We start from the raw sequence: 17,650 nt of genomic DNA, 5'->3' as shown, positions 1-17,650 counted from the left end.
CCCCCCGTTAATTTCCGACCTTGTTTATGATAATCCAAATGTGGTATTTCTAGTTCATTTGAATTTGGCTGCAAATAAACATCAGCAGCGCGAGGCGTCTGGTAAGTGCGCATGGCTGCGTCTCACCCGTTTCACCTGTAAACTATCTGTGAAGTGTAGTCCGTCGCACACGTTTTTTGCGCATGCTCTGCTGACAGAAGGCATGACAAGCAGTCGATCGCAGAATGAAACGTAACTGTTGCTCAGTCAGTGTTGATGCACTTTGGCAGTTGTAGTTTTTATTTCGATTGTATTATAGGCTACATCTATTCATGAGACTCGATTGGGTCACTCGCACCGGTGCGCCTAAATATTTTTTCACAGTCGCACGCAGTAATTTTCAGGCGCAAATGCGCCCAAAATGGTCGCTATGTAGAGCCCTGGCTTATCATAGCACGGCGGGATTTTACAGGTTCCCATGGCGTCTTAAGACGCAGTACGAACTGACCGTTCGAAAGGGAACGTAGATAAGAACGTAGATTCCCTGAGATAAGGGAAGGAGTACTGCGTAGACAGCCGTGCTATGGCGCTGACTCGGGTGATCGTCGCTTCAGTCGATTTAACCTGACGTTTTTGACAGTTACAGCGTATTTTATATGCCCCTTTCGCGGGCTCTTGCGCTCAGCTTCGCGGGCTTTGTGCCCATTGGTTCGCTCAGATTACGCTGTTCTGCCATAGGTTCATGCAATTCCCACTGGCCAGCCAATAGCATGCGAGATGTCTCGACACTGTTTTGACTGGGCAGTAGCACTGCGTGATTTTACAAATTACTTCAGTATATTCGAGAATAGGAGAATTCCCATGGCGTCTTAAGACGCAGTACTCCTTCCCTTATCTCAGGGAACCGAGGTTACGTTAAGTAACCGAGTACGTTTTTTTGCGCACAAAAACTATACTCGCCAATTCATAAAGTTATTTTAGAACCACTGTAGTGAGATGGACTTTGTAACGACGTCTTTAGTACCTTTTAAGGGTCTTGAGAGTGAACCGTGCATCTTCATTTCTGTTCCGAAGATGAACGGAGGTCTTACGGGTGTCGAACGACATGAGGGTAAATTATTAATTTCAGAATTTTCATTTTTGGGTGAACTAACCCTTTAATGAATGAAATAAACATTGTAGCGTGCCTCCCATCCAATAAATCGCAGTAATCTTTGTACTTTATTACTATTGATATGAAACAAAGTCTCAGATTTCAAATTACGTCTATTTTTTTACAAAATTCCAAAACATATACTGTTTTGGCGCTGTGGCGTGATATCGCTCTGCCGCAGCTCAGCTCAAGAGAAGCGGCAGCACGGAACAAACATGAACGGATCTTCTCTTCGGCCTTATACCAGTAACAGCGCAAAATAAACATGTATGTAAATAGTCCAGGGGGGAGGAGCGTCGTGTGTGTGAAGAGTGATGATCGGCTCACAAGTGAAGAAGAAATGGTTCGTAACGCTCCTCCCCCCTGGACTATTTATATTTTACCGGCTACAACTGAGTTCCCACGGGACTTCAGCGCGAGACTACAGTTTGCCGTCTAAAACACTATTTCGTTGAGTTTAAACAATGGCTAAGTTGCTAAACACATCTCGTTGTCATGTAAGGGCCCTGTTCATGTCTGTAAATTTGTACCTTCAATATTAGTAGGCTAATGTAGTATCCACTGACTCCCATAGTTTACAACATTAGTTCAGAAATTTGTTTTCCTTAAAGGGTTAGTTCACCCAAAAATGAAAATTCTGTCATTAAAGGGGCTATATGCAACTTTTTCCCCAAAATAAACGTAACAATAGCCTTTTTATTTTACCATTTATGACTCAAACATCTCCTGATGAGCATACTGACACCTTGTCTGCTCACAGTAGGTGCACCTATAAGCCTGTATCCTATTTTTCCTATTTTCTGGCGGGTCGTTTTTTCCCGCGCTGTCTGCGGATGTGATGTCACCACCGCTGCGAGAGCGAGCAGAAAATAAGAGCAGTTCTGTTTTTTGGCCACAGGTGTCAGTCGCGAGTTTAAATTTCAGAAAAACGCATATAGCCCCTTTAATTACTCACCCTCATGTCGTTCGACACCCGTAAGACCTCCGTTCATATTCGGAACACAAATGAAGATATTTTTGTTGAAAGCTGATGCTGAGAAAGGCTTCAGATAGGCCTCCATTGGCATTCAGTACATTTACACTCACAAGACCCATAAAAGGCACTTAAAACGTCGTTACAAAGTCCATCTCACCACAGTGACTCTACAATAATTTTACGATGCGACGACAATAGTTTTTGTGCGCAAAAAAAAAATCAAAATAACACCTTTATCCAACTTGTTCTTGTCTTCCGTGTGTGCGGAAGATCCGGCGTTCGGACACATGACCCAGAAGCGATTTGTTTACAAGCAGAGGAAGACGCGCGTGTCTAAGCTGTTGAATTCTACATTGATCGTGCTTTAGGTCTTGGCGTAGTTCTCAAAATGGGGCTTAAGTGTGTATTTCATGGATTCCTGAATGCTGGCGCTACGTCATATTCTCACGCATGCGTCGTGGAGGCACACACGGAAGACAAGAACAAGCTGCAGTGTTTCCCCTATACATTTTTCCAGCAGCGGTGCTGTTACGTGCCGGAGGTTGTTACCAAGTCGTGTGTGGGGGGGTCTGGGGGCATGCACCTCCGGAATAATTTTTTTTAAAATAACATCTTAAACCATGACTTCTGGCAAGTTTTGTGGATAGAAATAGACATTTTGAACATTAAAATCCAAATGAAACTTTTCATTAGTTTAAAAGATGACTAGCTTACATAGCCTATTTTACTTCACTAACCTCCAGGGATGTGCAGAAGTTCCTAAGGGGCGGGGGCTCAAATGTAAAAAATAAAAAAAGTTTTGTGTGTATGTAAAGTTTGGATACTATTTTATGTTTTTGCTAAAAGTCTCTTATGCTTATCAAGCCTGCATTTATTTAATCAAAAATACAGAAAAAAAACTGTAACCTAAAATATTGTGAAATATTATTACATGATGTTCTTTGTAACTTTTTATTAATCAAAGAATTAAAAAAAAGAAAAGAGCATCACATAACATACAAGAGCTGCAAGTAATTTTCTCTTTGCCTTTTGTTGTTTGATTCACATTAATGGCTCAATCGTCAGCAGGTTTATTAGATGCGGCCCCTTTAAGACCAAATGGAGATAATCATATCATTCTCCCATTGATTTCTCCCAACTATTTACGCCCATTTAAGATAAATTGTGTTTAAGTGAATACTCTCCATGCCGGTCATTTTGAGATATAGGCTATTTATTGTGTATTTGATGGTTTAGTCGCGCACACGAAGCAAGTCGGTCCGTTCCGCAGCGAGCGCGCACACACATACACACACACACACACACACACACACACACACATACCCCCGCCTTGAACTTGGAAACGGCGTCTATTGCACGGATTATTGTGCTTTTAATTTGATCAAACACGTCCTGCAATTTAGCCATAGTGGAGAGAGCATTTGACACCAATCACAGATTGTGCTGAATCTGACGTTTAATAATGCATGTTTGGGGAGAAATGACAGCGCGCGCTGTGAAGGGAAGGAAGTTGCGATAGACGGAACGAGGGTATATTTTATAATAGTTTTACCTCATATCTTCTTTTCATAATCCTTGGGGAAAATAAAAATAAAGCGAAAATAAGATTAATATCACAGCCCTAAAGTGTAAGCAGACTACATTTTGGTTTAGTTCTCTGGCCATCGTCTCGAACGTCAAGATGACGTTGGCTGTTGTGCTTTTACAGTGTGTAAGTAAATGTCGTGATATTACTGATCATTTGAAGATTTTGCAGCGGCACTGAAAATCCAGCGGCGGCGCTGCGCCGCTGTGAATACATTGTAGGGGAAACACTGAGTTGGATAAAGGTGTTATTTTGATTTTTTTTTGCGCACAAAAATTATTGTCGTCGCATCATAAAATTATTGTAGAGTCACTGTGGTGAGATGGACTTTGTAACGACGTTTTAAGTGCCTTTTATGGGTCTTGGGAGTATAAATGTACTGAATGCCAATGGAGGCCTATCTGAAGCCTTTCTCAGCATCAGCTTTACACTAAAATATCTTCATTTGTGTTCCGAATATGAACGGAGGTCTTACGGGTGTCCAACGACATGAGGGTGAGTAATTAATTACAGAATTTTCATTTTTGGGTGAACTAACCCTTTAAGAAAATGTTCCATGTATTATACCTGATACATATCCATAATAATCTGTGTTGACGCAAGAGCAGACGTTCAGCTCTTGTGTGTCGGTCTGCTGGTAGATGTTGGACTTGGCCAACTTTAATCTCAGCATATCAATTAAAAAAAGCATTTTAATAGACTTACCAAGTGCGATCAGTCTTGGGGTACTGGGCAGAGAGAGGCTTCCCTCTACATCTGCTGGAGTTGCAGTGACCTAAAAGTAGAGCAATTAACAAAAGGTTGGGAGAAATTAATTTCATATATAGAGAACATACTTGCATCTTGTTTTAAAATACTTCTCAATGTGCTCTCCAATCAAGTTTATGTTTATATGTCACTTTGTGATATCTTGTGATACAACCCCTTGACCAACCAAGTATGTCTGCCTATCTTGCAAAATAGAAGTTGATAAATGATTATGAAAATGAAATTGAACTTCAAATGCATGACACATAAATACAAAAACAGTAATAGTAATTTAGAAATGTCTTGTTTAAGAAACTATGACACTAATTACAATCAGTATTCTCTAGAATCAGCTGTTCAAATAGCATTAATACTTACATCAGCAAGAAGAAAGAAAACAAGCTATACAAATTGGGAGAATCTCATGGAATGTATACGCCAAAATGATTGTTGGCGTGCATATGGTACACCGTTTTTCGCGTGCATATGATACACACCTTATGGCCTATTATACGTAAGAACCCCCCGCCCTACCCAAAAGCGTATCATATGCACGCGAAAAACTGCGTAGCATATAGGGATGGGCGATACCAATCATTTTCTTTTCGATCCGATACCAAGTACTTTCAAGACCAGTATCGACGATATCGATACTGATACCGATACTTTAAATATTTTAATTTGAATGATTTTATAATGCATTTTGAAAGCCATCGTAATTAATATTAAATAAACAGCAATAGACATTACTCCTTTTTTTGTTACATTTATTTAAAAGGACTGAACATTATTAATCAAATAAACATTTAACAATTTATATAACGTCACACAAACCAGTTTCAATGATTGTAAAATAATGTTTCTACATTTTTTTCCCCAAAAAGGTTTTTGTGATGGAACAAGAGCATGATGAAAATGTTCCTCTTGAACCGGTTTCTGATCAACTCTCTTGCTTTTGAAAAAAGAAAAAGTGTGATTTGCACTGAAATCATCTAAAATATAATACATAAGGCTGTGTTACAGGCATAAAGAATTTATGTTAGTAAATCTTTCCCAGGTTAAACTATAATTTATTTAATAAACACATTTTAAAAGTAAATAAACAAAAAGTAGCCTAATATAAAAAGATATAGGCTAATGAAAAAATGTAAAATCCTACTGTTTAAATTAAAATGTCCAGTAAGTTATAATAATCAGTATATTCTTCATGAAATACTTTGTATTTAATCTTCATATCTGAAACAATCTGTATTGTATAGGTCTAAAGCATATATAAATAAACGTGACTAGACTATTTGATTCAAATAATTAAATGTATGTAATCATCACTTGGTACCTATCATTAGGGTCGTGACTGTGTTACCTTCTCTGCTCGGCTCAGCTGTACTACTTCATGCTCTTTAGGGTGTTTAACTTTTAGATGCTTTGTCATGTTTGTGGTATTGCCACAATGGCGACTTGTTTGTTGAAAGATGTCACATGAACCTTCATCGTTGTTAACTGGAGTGCAATAAGTCAAGTCATGACCGCAGCAATGCACTCGATTCTGTGCTGAGTGTGCTGAGAGATCGTGGCGCTTACCGCTGTGCCGCTGACATGAATACATGAGCACAGACACAGCGGAAGAAAAAATATTAGTAATAATAGTTCCCATTGACGTTCATATTTAAGTAAATGTATATACTATACGGCCTACTACTATTATAAACATATTCTAAAATCACTTGTTTAAAATAAATCCCATGTAGAATCGATATTTCAATGTGAGAATCGATACTTTCGATACAATGCCAGTATCGGAAGTATCGATACTCTAGGATCGATCCGCCCATCCCTATAGCATATGCATTGCACGCCAACACTCATTTGGCGTATACATTCCATGAGATTGCATACTCGTACTATTGATACGCATTGTCATGAGATCGTGTTGTTTTTGTCTGTGTGCTTACGATGCATATGTTACTTTAGTGCAGACTGAGTCTGAAAACTACAAGGACAAGTCGGCAAACCACAGTTGAACCTAAAATTAGACAGGTTCCTATGTATTATGATATGATGGTAAAATCTGCAATGCGTTCGCACAGATAACTTGCAGTGTTTGCACACAAACTGCGCAACCATCTTGACTGTTGCTTTTTTTAAACCATCTGCTAACGATATAAGGTTTTTAATATAAGAGTCATATAACGTCATAATCACCAGCTTCTGCTTACCAGTTTCCTCAGATGACGGTCACCGCCAGAAAATAACTCCAGAACACCTCCGACGTTCCAAATGGCGGTTTTAACAGCAAACTTTAAACAAAAACAAAAGATTCACTTCACAATACTGTTATTACAACCTCCATCTTTAGTGTTGCCTCACTTTTCGGTATTTTAAGATAGTTTGCTGTTAACGTAAAGTCCTCCTGCTTAGCTAATTTACATTAAAGTGGTAGAGGAACATTAAAATAGCTTTTTTTCCCGTTTCACTAACTATTAGTCAATGTAAACTTTATTCACCCCGTTGAAGTAACGTTAAATCACAAGGACGACGGCAGTCACGTAACCACCCGCCTTGACAAACAGGCAGGAAAAAAAAGGCTCTTGACAGGAATTTGCTTAACTCACTCAATTTGCAGCACTGGTTCATGTTAGGTTGTTTTTAATAAGTGAATGCATTTGAAAATATCTCAGTTTTACATAAAATAATGACAGAAATAATACTAACCTTTTCGTTGAGTCTTTCCTCAGTTGCCCCCACCAACCGAAAAAAAAAACTTGAAAAGAAGTCTCCATTGTCATTGGTCAGATTTTCGCGGGCATTGTCGCTCCTGTAAATCGATTTTACAGTAGAGAATAATTACAGTAGTAAACATATATTTTCCCATAATCCTTTGCTATTAACAGTATTATACTGTTGGTACATTTAACAGTATTATACTGTACATATTACAGTAAAATACTGTTCAAATTACAAACTCAACATTTACATGGTAACATTTTACAATAAGGTTTCATTAGTTAACTTTGTTATGAACTAAGAATGAACTGCACTTCTACAGCATTTATTAATCTTTGTTAATATTAATTACAGCATTTACTAATACATTATTAAAATCAAAAGTTGTATGTGTTAACATTAGTTAATGCACTGTGAACTAACATGAACAAACAATGAACAGCTGGATTTTGATTAGCTAACGCTAACAAAGATTAATAAGTACTGTGACACACACATGTATTGATCATGGTTAGTTAATGTTAGTTAATGTTAAAGGGTTAGTTCACCCAAAAATGAAAATTCTGTCATTAATTACTCACCCTCATGTCGTTGGACACCCGTAAGACCTCCGTTCATATTCGGAACACAAATGAAGATATTTTAGTTGAAAGCTGATGCTGAGAAAGGCTTCACACAGGCCTCCATTGGCATTCAGTACATTGACACTTCCAAGATCCATGAAAGGCACTTAAAATGTCGTTACAAAGTCCATCTCACCACAGTGGCTCTACAATAATCATACAATGCGACGACAATAGTTTTTGTGCGCAAAAAAAAATCAAAATAACACCTTTATCCAACTTGTTCTCGACTTCCGTGTGTGCCTCCACGACGCATGCGCGAGAATATGACGTAGCGCCGGTGTTCGGGAATCGATGAAATACACACTTAAGCCCCATTTTGAGCACTACGCCGAGACCTAAAGCACGATCAATGTAGAATCCAACAGCTTAGACACGCGCGTCTTCCTCTGCTCGTAAACAAATCGCTTCTGGGTCATATGTCCGAACGCCGGATCTGCGTCATATTCTCGCGCATGCGTCGTGGAGGCATACACGGAAGTCGAGAACAAGTTGGATAAAGGTGTTATTTTGATTTTTTTTTGCGCACAAAAACTATTGTCGTCGCATTGTATGATTATTGTAGAGCCACTGTGGTGAGATAGACTTTGTAACGACGTTTTAAGTGCCTTTCATGGATCTTGGAAGTGTAAGTGTACTGAATGCCAATGGAGGCCTGTGTGAAGCCTTTCTCAGCATCAGCTTTCAACTAAAATATCTTCATTTGTGTTCCGAAGATGAACGGAGGTCTTACGGGTGTCGAACGACATGAGGGTGAGTAATTAATGACAGAATTTTCATTTTTGGGTGAACTAACCCTTTAAGACATTTTTAAATGGATAAGGGAGACACTAGGTGGCAGACCATTTGGCGGGAGTTAGATATTCCCGCGTATATGACATGTATATGACTCTTCTTTGACTCTTCTCTGCTGTAGCTGCGCTGGTCAAACGAAAGGTCCGCCTCTTTTCCGCGAATCGATTCTTTCGAACGAGTCGTTCGAAACTTTTCACGCATTTGCTTTTTTCTGAACGTTTTCAACCGATTCTGTCAAATGCAAAACAGAGCTCGCAATAGTAATTCCCGACAATAACAATGTACTTTTACATTATATTTTTGAACTGAAGAGTTATGTCAGTCTGACAAATTCAGCAGTCTGTTTCTTTAAAATGCAGAATCCTCAGCTGCTCTTCCATTGGATCAGGAGTGCGCCACCCTCTTACGCAAAAGCCTCTGATTGGTTGACATTTCAACACCCATGTACATTACATATATCCGCCGTCAACGTCATATACCGAGTCCATATAGTTTTACTGTACTAACTTGCTGTGATAGTGAGGGAGAAATGTCACTTCGCACAGCTGTTCGCGGCCTCAGTGCTCCGTTGAGGAGTGTTTTCCAGCCCTGCGCTGCTGCTAACGCGAGCAGACCGTACGCGGCTGTGGCCCAGGCGCTGTCGGTCCTGGAGAGCGAGCTGGACTCTATCCGCGCCGCTGGCACATGGAAGGGGGAGCGAGTCATCACCTCCAAACAGGGTCCTCACATCTGCGTGGACGGCAGTCGAGGCGGTGAGCAACAGGGTTGTGGTAACCCAGGGTGACCGAGCTAAATACTTCAAATATATACTCAGGGCAGAAATGTGGCACCTGGCAAGGGGAATGAAATCTTGCAGTATTTATTTTTTTCTCCTCTAAATAAAAGAAGACTTTGATTAAGCCCTTTTTTTCTCTCTCAAAATTAAACCTTTCATTTATTTATGTTTATATGTAGGTTTCCCTCTACATGGAATTTAAATATAGGGGGGGGAAACAGTGATAAAATATCAGTTATTGGGCATTTAAGTAGACAGACAGACATAGATAGATAGATAGATAGATAGATAGATAGATAGATAGATAGATAGATAGATAGATAGATAGATAGATAGATAGATAGATAGATAGATAGATAGATAGATAGATAGATAAACTATATATGTAGGTTTCCCTCTACATAGAAGTTAAATAAAATATATTAACAGTGATAAAATATCAGTTATTGGGCATTTAAGTAGACAGACAGACAGACAGACAGACAGACAGACAGATAGATAGATAGATAGATAGATAGATAGATAGATAGATAGATAGATAGATAGATAGATAGATAGATAGATAGATAGATAGATAAGATAGAGAGATAGATAGATAGAGAGATAAAACTAGAACAACATTTTAAACTTATTTTATTTCAGCTAGTTGACAAGAAAACATTTTTAGTTTATTTTGATGTACTAATTTACTAAACCTGAAATAAAAATATATAAAAACAATATAGACTTATTTTAAAAAAAAAGCTAATAAGAATAACACGTGACAAAAATAAAATGAAAAATGAAATAAATAAAAACTAATGGTAACACTTTACAATAAGGTTTAACTTTTAACATTAGTTAATGTATTAACTAACAATACATTTGTTACAGTGTTTATTAATCTTTGTTAATGTCAGTAATAAAAATCCAGCTGTTCATGTTAGTTCACAGTGCATTAACCAATGTCAACAAATACGACTTGACTTTAATAATGTATTAGAAAATGTTGAAATTAACATCAACAAAGATTAATAAAACTGTAGAAGGGCAGTTCATTATTAATTATACATATTAATACAAACTATAATATTATCACAATATTAATATAACACTGGTGTGGACAACTATTTTTTAAATTAAATTATATTTTTTGTAAATGTTTTGGACTGGATAGTGAAGGAAAGCAGTGTCCAGCATAACCACATGTATGTGAATGAAGAGGATTTGATCTTTTGCTCCTCTTCATCTTCTGATGGGCCATACCTCCCTATTTCTATTGTAGACATATTGAACTTCTGTGCAAATAACTACCTGGGTTTATCCAGTCATCCGGAGGTGGTGAAGGCTGGAATAGATGCCCTGCAGAAGTATGGCGCTGGTCTTAGTTCAGTTCGCTTCATCTGCGGCACCCAGGTGAGGGAAAATAATGTATTTCAGCACACCGGTAGCAATGCTTATTGATGCCTTAACGTTTGTTTTTAATGTCTGTTCTCTAGAGCCTCCACAAGAACTTGGAGGAGAAACTAGCCCAGTTTCATGAAAGAGAAGATTGCATTCTGTATGCAAGCTGCTTTGATGCCAATGCTGGTCTGTTTGAGGTGACTTAACCAATCGTCATGATATACTTAGCTAAACGTGTATTGTTACACTTTAACAATGCATTGGTGCTCTTTGCTTTAGGTCCTGCTGGGTCCTGATGATGCCGTGTTGTCTGATGAACTAAACCATGCCTCTATTATCGATGGCATTCGATTGTGCCGTGCCAAGAGGTTCCGCTACAAGCACATGGACCTGAATGACCTGGAAGAAAAGCTAAAAGAATCACAGGTAGGTGCCATCACTGGATTGCAAATCACAGGTTGCACTGCAAGTGTTTATGTGCCTGGTGATATGAAAATAAAGTTTGCAATAAAATTACTGTATGGCGGCTTGATATGTTTAGTCAACTTTTGTCAACAATTACACGGCATGATGTTATTGTATTAAAAAGTTGCATAGTTTTTTTTTTACGTTGAAATCCGCTCAGTGCCGCTGACAACACTGAAAAATCTCTGTTTTGGCATGTGTCTGTAGCTAGTGTGTTTACCTATGTTTTTTTCAACACACGGGCAATAATCAATAATCAGTTACAGTTGGAAAGAGACAAGCTTTGTTTCTGAATGCAAGTAAAGGTATAATGTATTTTTATAAACTTTTTAAAAAACCCATCAGTATAATCACAATGAAAGCATCCAAACTGCAATATTTAACACACGCACACACACACACACCTATATATATATATATATATTTAAAGAACTACAAAGCATTCAATGTGTAAACAATATATTATGCACTAAATCCAGCATAAACACACAATCTGCATATTTTAAACGCTCAAGACAGATGTCACCACCTGAACCGATTGAACTGAACTGTCCAACCTTTTGATGCTCTCGGCCACTCCCAGCGCTTTTGCAGTCAGCTGTCAATCCCACAACTCACTTCCATAGGAATGAATTAAAACCGTTCTCTCTGCTCCACTTGCTCTGCACCAGTGGGCATGCAATGTTAGTTTTGCATTTAATTTATGCTGAAAAGACCTTCTGAGCTAGAGAGTTTAGTGTTGATTCACTCACTTTATCCCACAGTCCTCTCGTCTGAGGTTGGTGGTCACAGACGGCGTGTTCTCCATGGATGGGGATGTGGCTCCTCTGAATGGCATCTGTGATCTGGCTGAGCAGTACGGAGCATTGGTTTTCATTGATGAATGTCATGCCACAGGATTCATGGGTCCTCGCGGCCGGTGAGTAGAAACACTTGATAGCACTTGCAAAAATAGAGTGTGATTCCAGAAGGCATCCTATTCAATTGCTTCTTAGAAGAACTGCTTTTTAAAGATAGCTTAAAGGGATAGTTCACCCAAAAATGAAAATTAGCCCATGATTTACTCACCCTCAAGTCATCCTAGCTGTATATGACATTCTTCTATGACATTCGGAGTTATATTAAAGTCGAAGCTTATATTAATCGAAGCTTTAAAATGGCAGTAGTTGTTGCTCTGTTTTTGAAGTCCATAAAAATGCATCTGTCCATCGACATTTAAATATGGATATTTTTCTTACACAAACGCATCGATTCGCTTCAGAAGACCTTTATTAACACCCCGGAGCCGCGTGGAGCACGTTATTTGACGGAAGGATGCATTTTTATGGACTTCAAAAACAGAACAACAATCTCTGCCATTATAAAGTTTGGATTAGCCTGGGCTTTTTTAATATAACTCCGAAATGTATTCATCTGTCATATACAGCTAGGATGACTTGAGGGTGAGTAAATCATGGGCTAATTTTCATTTTTGGGTGAACTATCCCTTTAACCTTTAAAGACAGATGATAGATGTTTTTGTTAAAGAATCAGCCCACATTATTTAAACTTTATTTTTAAATATTCATGTTTAACAGTGGAATTCATTAAAACAAAACAACATTACCCATGATTCTGCTGAGAAATCTCCACCAATCAGAATCAAAACAAGCAAATCACAGCAATAGAGCTCTGTAGTGCAATACATGAATATTTAGCAATAAATGTAAAATACTTTATGAATGTATAGTAAACATTTAGTTTGATTTTGTCATTGGAAATGCTTCTTGGGATTTTAGTTATTTCCTTCATTTAAGCCGTTAGGTAGACAGTCTTGTATTTTTGACTTTTGTCAGGTTTCTTTGCTTCAAATCAAAGTTTGTAATGTTGTGATTTTCACCTTTTATAGCTGGTTGGTTTGATCATGGCTTATAACTCTTAAACAAAGACTTAAAAATAAAAATCTCTGGGAAAAATACACCCGAAACCAAGGCCACTGAAAACGTGAACGGGCATTGTTTCACTCTATTAGGGGTTTTCAAGAATCTCCTAATGTGACGATCTCTTTAAAGCAGTGGATTTCAGGCTTTTTGACTTCAAGTCCCCCAATTTCTACAACATTTGAAGGCCCCCACTTACAATTTCTTTGAGACTAGAAATATGTATATTCATTATAAAAATAACAAATTTTTAGTGTTTTTAGCTTATTTTAATGCATTTTGTCATATTTTAAATAATTATGTCATCTTGAGGCCCTCTTGAAAGTTTGTTGAGGCCCCCCTAGTGTGCCTTGGCCCCCCTGGTTTAGATCCACTGCTTTAAAGGGATCTTCTTAGTAAAATATTAAGGCAGTTATATATTTTTATGTTTAAAGACTCCAGATTTAAACCGTGTGAGAAAGTATTATGTCATAATATCTTACAAGTGATCATCTGTGCATTTATTTCCCACAGAGGAACCGATGAGCTGCTGGGTGTGATGGACAAAGTGCACATCGTCAATTCCACTCTGGGAAAAGCACTGGGAGGTGCCGCTGGTGCGTTTGTTTAAAATGTTTCGATATTAAACATCCCCTAAACAGTTTACATAGTCAAGCTACAATAGCTGTTTCCATTCAAAGCTGCAAGTTTAACTTGTGCACAAAATTGGATTATCGCCTAAAACATTTTTGAATAAAGCACAGTTTCCATCCCATGTGTTCAAGAGAATATGCACAAAAAATCTGTAATAAAAATGGAAGTTGCTACAGCCACTGTGGCTCTTTTTTCCTACACCATAAGATGACTTGCGTCTCACACACATTGAGGGATTATTATGCCCTTTCCATCAAGTATTTTATTAAATATTGCAACATAAAAATAGGTGGATGGAAATATAGCTTATGTCGGGGAAAAAACACAAATTAAATCGCAAAGTTCCTTTGCTAATAAGGCTTAAGCAATTTCAGTTCTCGTGTATTTTTCTGATTTTCTGTCAGGTGGTTACACCGTCGGACCCAAGGCTTTAATTGAGCTTCTGAGACAGAGGTCTCGTCCATATCTCTTCTCCAACTCCCTCCCCCCTCCTGTGGTGGGCTGTGCCGTCCGTGCTGTGGAGCTGCTGCTGGCATCCAACGAAATCGCCCAGTCCATGACAGCTAAAACCATGAGGTAGGACTGGAGGTGGCCGATGTTTGTACTGTAGATTTGGTTACACCCTTTAGCTTGTGTCACTGTATTTATCTTTTGTGGATAGGAGATAAGAAGGGTTAAAACTAATAGACTATTTTTCAAACCAGCAGTCGGTCTCACAGTCAAAATAAAACAAGCTGACATTTGCAGGTTCAGTATTCCTGTATGAAAGTATGAATGCTTTTAAGAAGAAAGGATTTTCACCGAGTGCACTGAGCTAATGATGGCAGTTCTCTACACAATGGCCTATTGTGCATCTTTTCCTCTGTCCCAAAGGTTTAGAAACAACATGACCCAGGCAGGGTTCACCATTTCTGGCACAGCTCATCCCATCTGTCCTGTGATGCTAGGAGACGCTCGGCTGGCTTCGCTCATGGCTGACGACATGCTAAAACTGGGTGAGAATTCGGCCGTATATGTCATGTCTATCTAAATTAATACATCTAATGAATTATTAAAGCCCAGCAGCCCAGTTTAAAACCGTGTTTTTCTCTCCTTGTCATCAGGAGTGTATGTGATCGGCTTCTCCTATCCAGTCGTTCCCAAAGGAAAAGCCCGCATTCGAGTCCAGATCTCTGCGGCTCACACTGATGAGGACATTGATCGTACCGTAGATGCCTTCATACAGACAGGCAGGAAGCACGGTGTCATTTCCTAATGTAAGAAACAGAACGGACAAAGTTGCTGACTGTTAGAATGAGGCTAAAGTTACAAATCATAGAAAAAATTATTCTAATGCTACTGAGATCTGTGAAGGTCAAAGGGTATTTGTATATTTTCAGTATTGGCAGAATTTTTTTTTCTCTATGATTAATAGTTGCTGCTTTTATGGCAGTCTTGTACAGCTGCAGCTTTATACCAAAAGTGTCTTGACTTTTTTTCAGTTGAGACATTATTTGCAAAATCATGTACAGATTATGCTTATGCAGCAATTGTCCATAGATGATTAAAAAAATAAAAAGATGATGCCATTTATTGTCTCCTCCGCTATATCTACAACTTTTGCACACAACAGTTTGTTATTGCTTACAGATTTATGACCGTTTAATGGACTACTTACAAAACCTCTAAGTTACAAGACCTGAGATATACTCTGTCCCTTATACAGTTTTTATCAAATGAAACCAAATTCTTTATGTTTAATAAACAAAAAGGTGTACCCCCCAGGAATCAGGTCTCCTTTAGGACACAGAGTAATCCCACTGGTTCAACGGACTTTTAATGGGTAGTATTTTTAGTGCCTGATTACAATTCCTTCAAATTTACATTATGATTTATTATATTAAAATGTGTTATAATGACTATTAATGTCTTTTAAATTACATGGTTCATATACTAGTATATGGTTTCTCCTGACCTTTCCCAGTCCCGTCCACCTCTCTCTCTCTCTCTCTCTCTCTCTCTCTCTCTCTCTCTCTCTCTCTCTCTCTCTCTCTCTCTCTCTCTCTCTCTCTCTCTCTCTCTCTCTCTCTCTCTCTCTCTCTCTCTCTCTCTCTCTCCCACTTCACTTCCTGTCTGCTTACTGTCCTATAATAATAGGCAAAAACGCCAAAAATAAATTCTTCAAGCAATAGTGGGGTATGTTGTCATAAAGAAGTCTGTGATTATGTCACAACAGCATATTATAGGCTTTGTAATGATATAAATAGTAAAGCAATTAAAGGGTTAGTTCACCCAAAAATGAAAATTCTGTCATTAATGACTCACCCTCATGTCGTTCGACACCCGTAAGACCTCATCTTCGTTCATCTTCGGAACACAAATGAAGATATTTTAGTTGAAATCCGATGGCTCTGAAAGGCCTCCATTGGCACAATGGCACTTTACACTCTCAAGACCCTTAAAAGGTACTAAAGACGTCGTTACAAAGTCCATCTCACTACAGTGGTTCTACAATAACTTTATGAAGCGCCGAGAATAGTTTTTGTGCGCAAAAAAACCCTAAATAACGACTTATATAGTGATGACCGATTTCAAAACACTGCATCATGAAGCTTCAAAGCGTTATGAATCAGCGAGAACAGAATTTGGCGATGTCAATTTGAGAGGACAAGAAACATTAACAAATCCGTTTTCTTCATACAATGCATACAATTAATAATGAATGTGTACATATTGTGAATGAATTTTTACAAAAAAATCTTAGAAAGTGATTAATAAAGAATATTCTAAATATAAATTGACCCTATGTTTTGTTGACTGCTTTAGGAGGGGAAGAGCGTTCAAGATCAGGAGAATGAGAGAAAAAGATAGAGTGATGGAGACGAGGAGAGAGCAGGAATTGACTCCCTTAGTTTTAATATTTTTTTTGGCCTCCAAACGTTTTAAAATGCACATATGTAGGTCAGAGAAATCAAAATTTTCTCGGGGGAAAACCCTTTCACTAGGCTGGCTACGGGCCTGGTCAATGTGGTTTTGAGCCCAGTCTGTGTCCACTATCCAATAATTATACACGCAACAATCATTTCAGCACTGATGTTACTTTTTATTTGATATGAGTATTTATTGTCATATAAACACGGTTTTGTTAACTGTAAACTGACGAGTCTCAAGTATGGTGACCACCTGCCCCGCTTTGCGTTATACCGCACAGCATTTTCACCCCTTGTCCCGCATGTCACATATTGAGAAAATGTCCCGCATTTTCACCAGTCTGTTGATTTTTAATGATCATATTGAGAAAACATGCATGCGTTCTTTTGCCTTTTTAAGAAAGCATTTTATTTATTATTTATGCGGCATCGTTTTTCACCTAACAGCACTTCGTCAGAAGTAACATCCCGCCTTACACAAATACAAAAGCCGTTTTTTAAACCATATCCAATGGTTGAAAAGAAAGGAGTAAACACGGTCACTAGTAGGTTGTGACGGCTGTCAATCAAAATGTGGAGCGGTGATTCGTTCCGTTTTCCCTGTCAGAAAACGAATGGATAGTTCTGTATATAAATATATATATATATAAACTACAATCCCACCCCCCCCAAAAAAATGTGTATATATATATATATATATATATATATATATATATATATATATATATATATATATATATATATATATAAATTAATATATAAGATTAACTAATTTAATGTTGTTTTATTTGTTTCATTATTTATTTAGTTGGATTTTAGTTGCACTTGGTCAGAACTGTTTCAAAAGTAGTTATCTGCATGATGCCTGCTGCCTTTGGGCTCAGTGATGTTGAATTTAAGATTATACAACAATTTCAGGTTATGTTTTAGTGTTGGTAACGTCCAACTGTCCCACATTGTCCCACACAAACTTAGTAATCGTCC

The 17,650-nt window shown here is 38.0% G+C and overlaps 2 protein-coding genes across 2 annotated transcripts in view; one reads left to right on the top strand and one right to left on the bottom strand.

The window, feature by feature from the left end:
• The window catches only part of LOC307122275 (uncharacterized protein), a gene marked incomplete at its 5' end in the record, with an annotated part of 85,381 nt that extends 76,713 nt beyond the window's left edge, over nucleotides 1-8,668 (bottom strand). The window contains 4 exons of the mRNA XM_079810305.1: nucleotides 4,399-4,468; nucleotides 6,657-6,737; nucleotides 7,153-7,255; nucleotides 8,631-8,668. Of these exons, the coding sequence (XP_079666431.1) occupies nucleotides 4,399-4,468; nucleotides 6,657-6,737; nucleotides 7,153-7,255; nucleotides 8,631-8,668 (292 nt within the window). The remainder of the gene's footprint in view (nucleotides 1-4,398; nucleotides 4,469-6,656; nucleotides 6,738-7,152; nucleotides 7,256-8,630) is intronic.
• Nucleotides 8,669-9,007: 339 nt separating this feature from the next.
• gcat (glycine C-acetyltransferase) lies at nucleotides 9,008-15,324 on the top strand. Its single transcript, XM_079821022.1, has 9 exons — nucleotides 9,008-9,334; nucleotides 10,622-10,752; nucleotides 10,836-10,937; nucleotides 11,020-11,166; nucleotides 11,970-12,124; nucleotides 13,638-13,720; nucleotides 14,162-14,333; nucleotides 14,631-14,752; nucleotides 14,861-15,324. Exons 1-9 carry the CDS (start codon nucleotides 9,025-9,027, stop codon nucleotides 15,010-15,012), a joined length of 1,374 nt encoding a protein of 457 aa, XP_079677148.1. The 5' UTR covers nucleotides 9,008-9,024; the 3' UTR covers nucleotides 15,013-15,324.
• The last annotated feature ends 2,326 nt before the right edge of the window (nucleotides 15,325-17,650 follow it).

This window comes from Gobio gobio (genome assembly GCF_949357685.1).
Source record: "Gobio gobio genome assembly, chromosome: 1".
Lineage (NCBI taxonomy): Eukaryota > Metazoa > Chordata > Actinopteri > Cypriniformes > Gobionidae > Gobio > Gobio gobio.
Note: the sequence above shows the minus strand (reverse complement) of the source record. Positions and strands in the feature narration are given on the sequence as shown.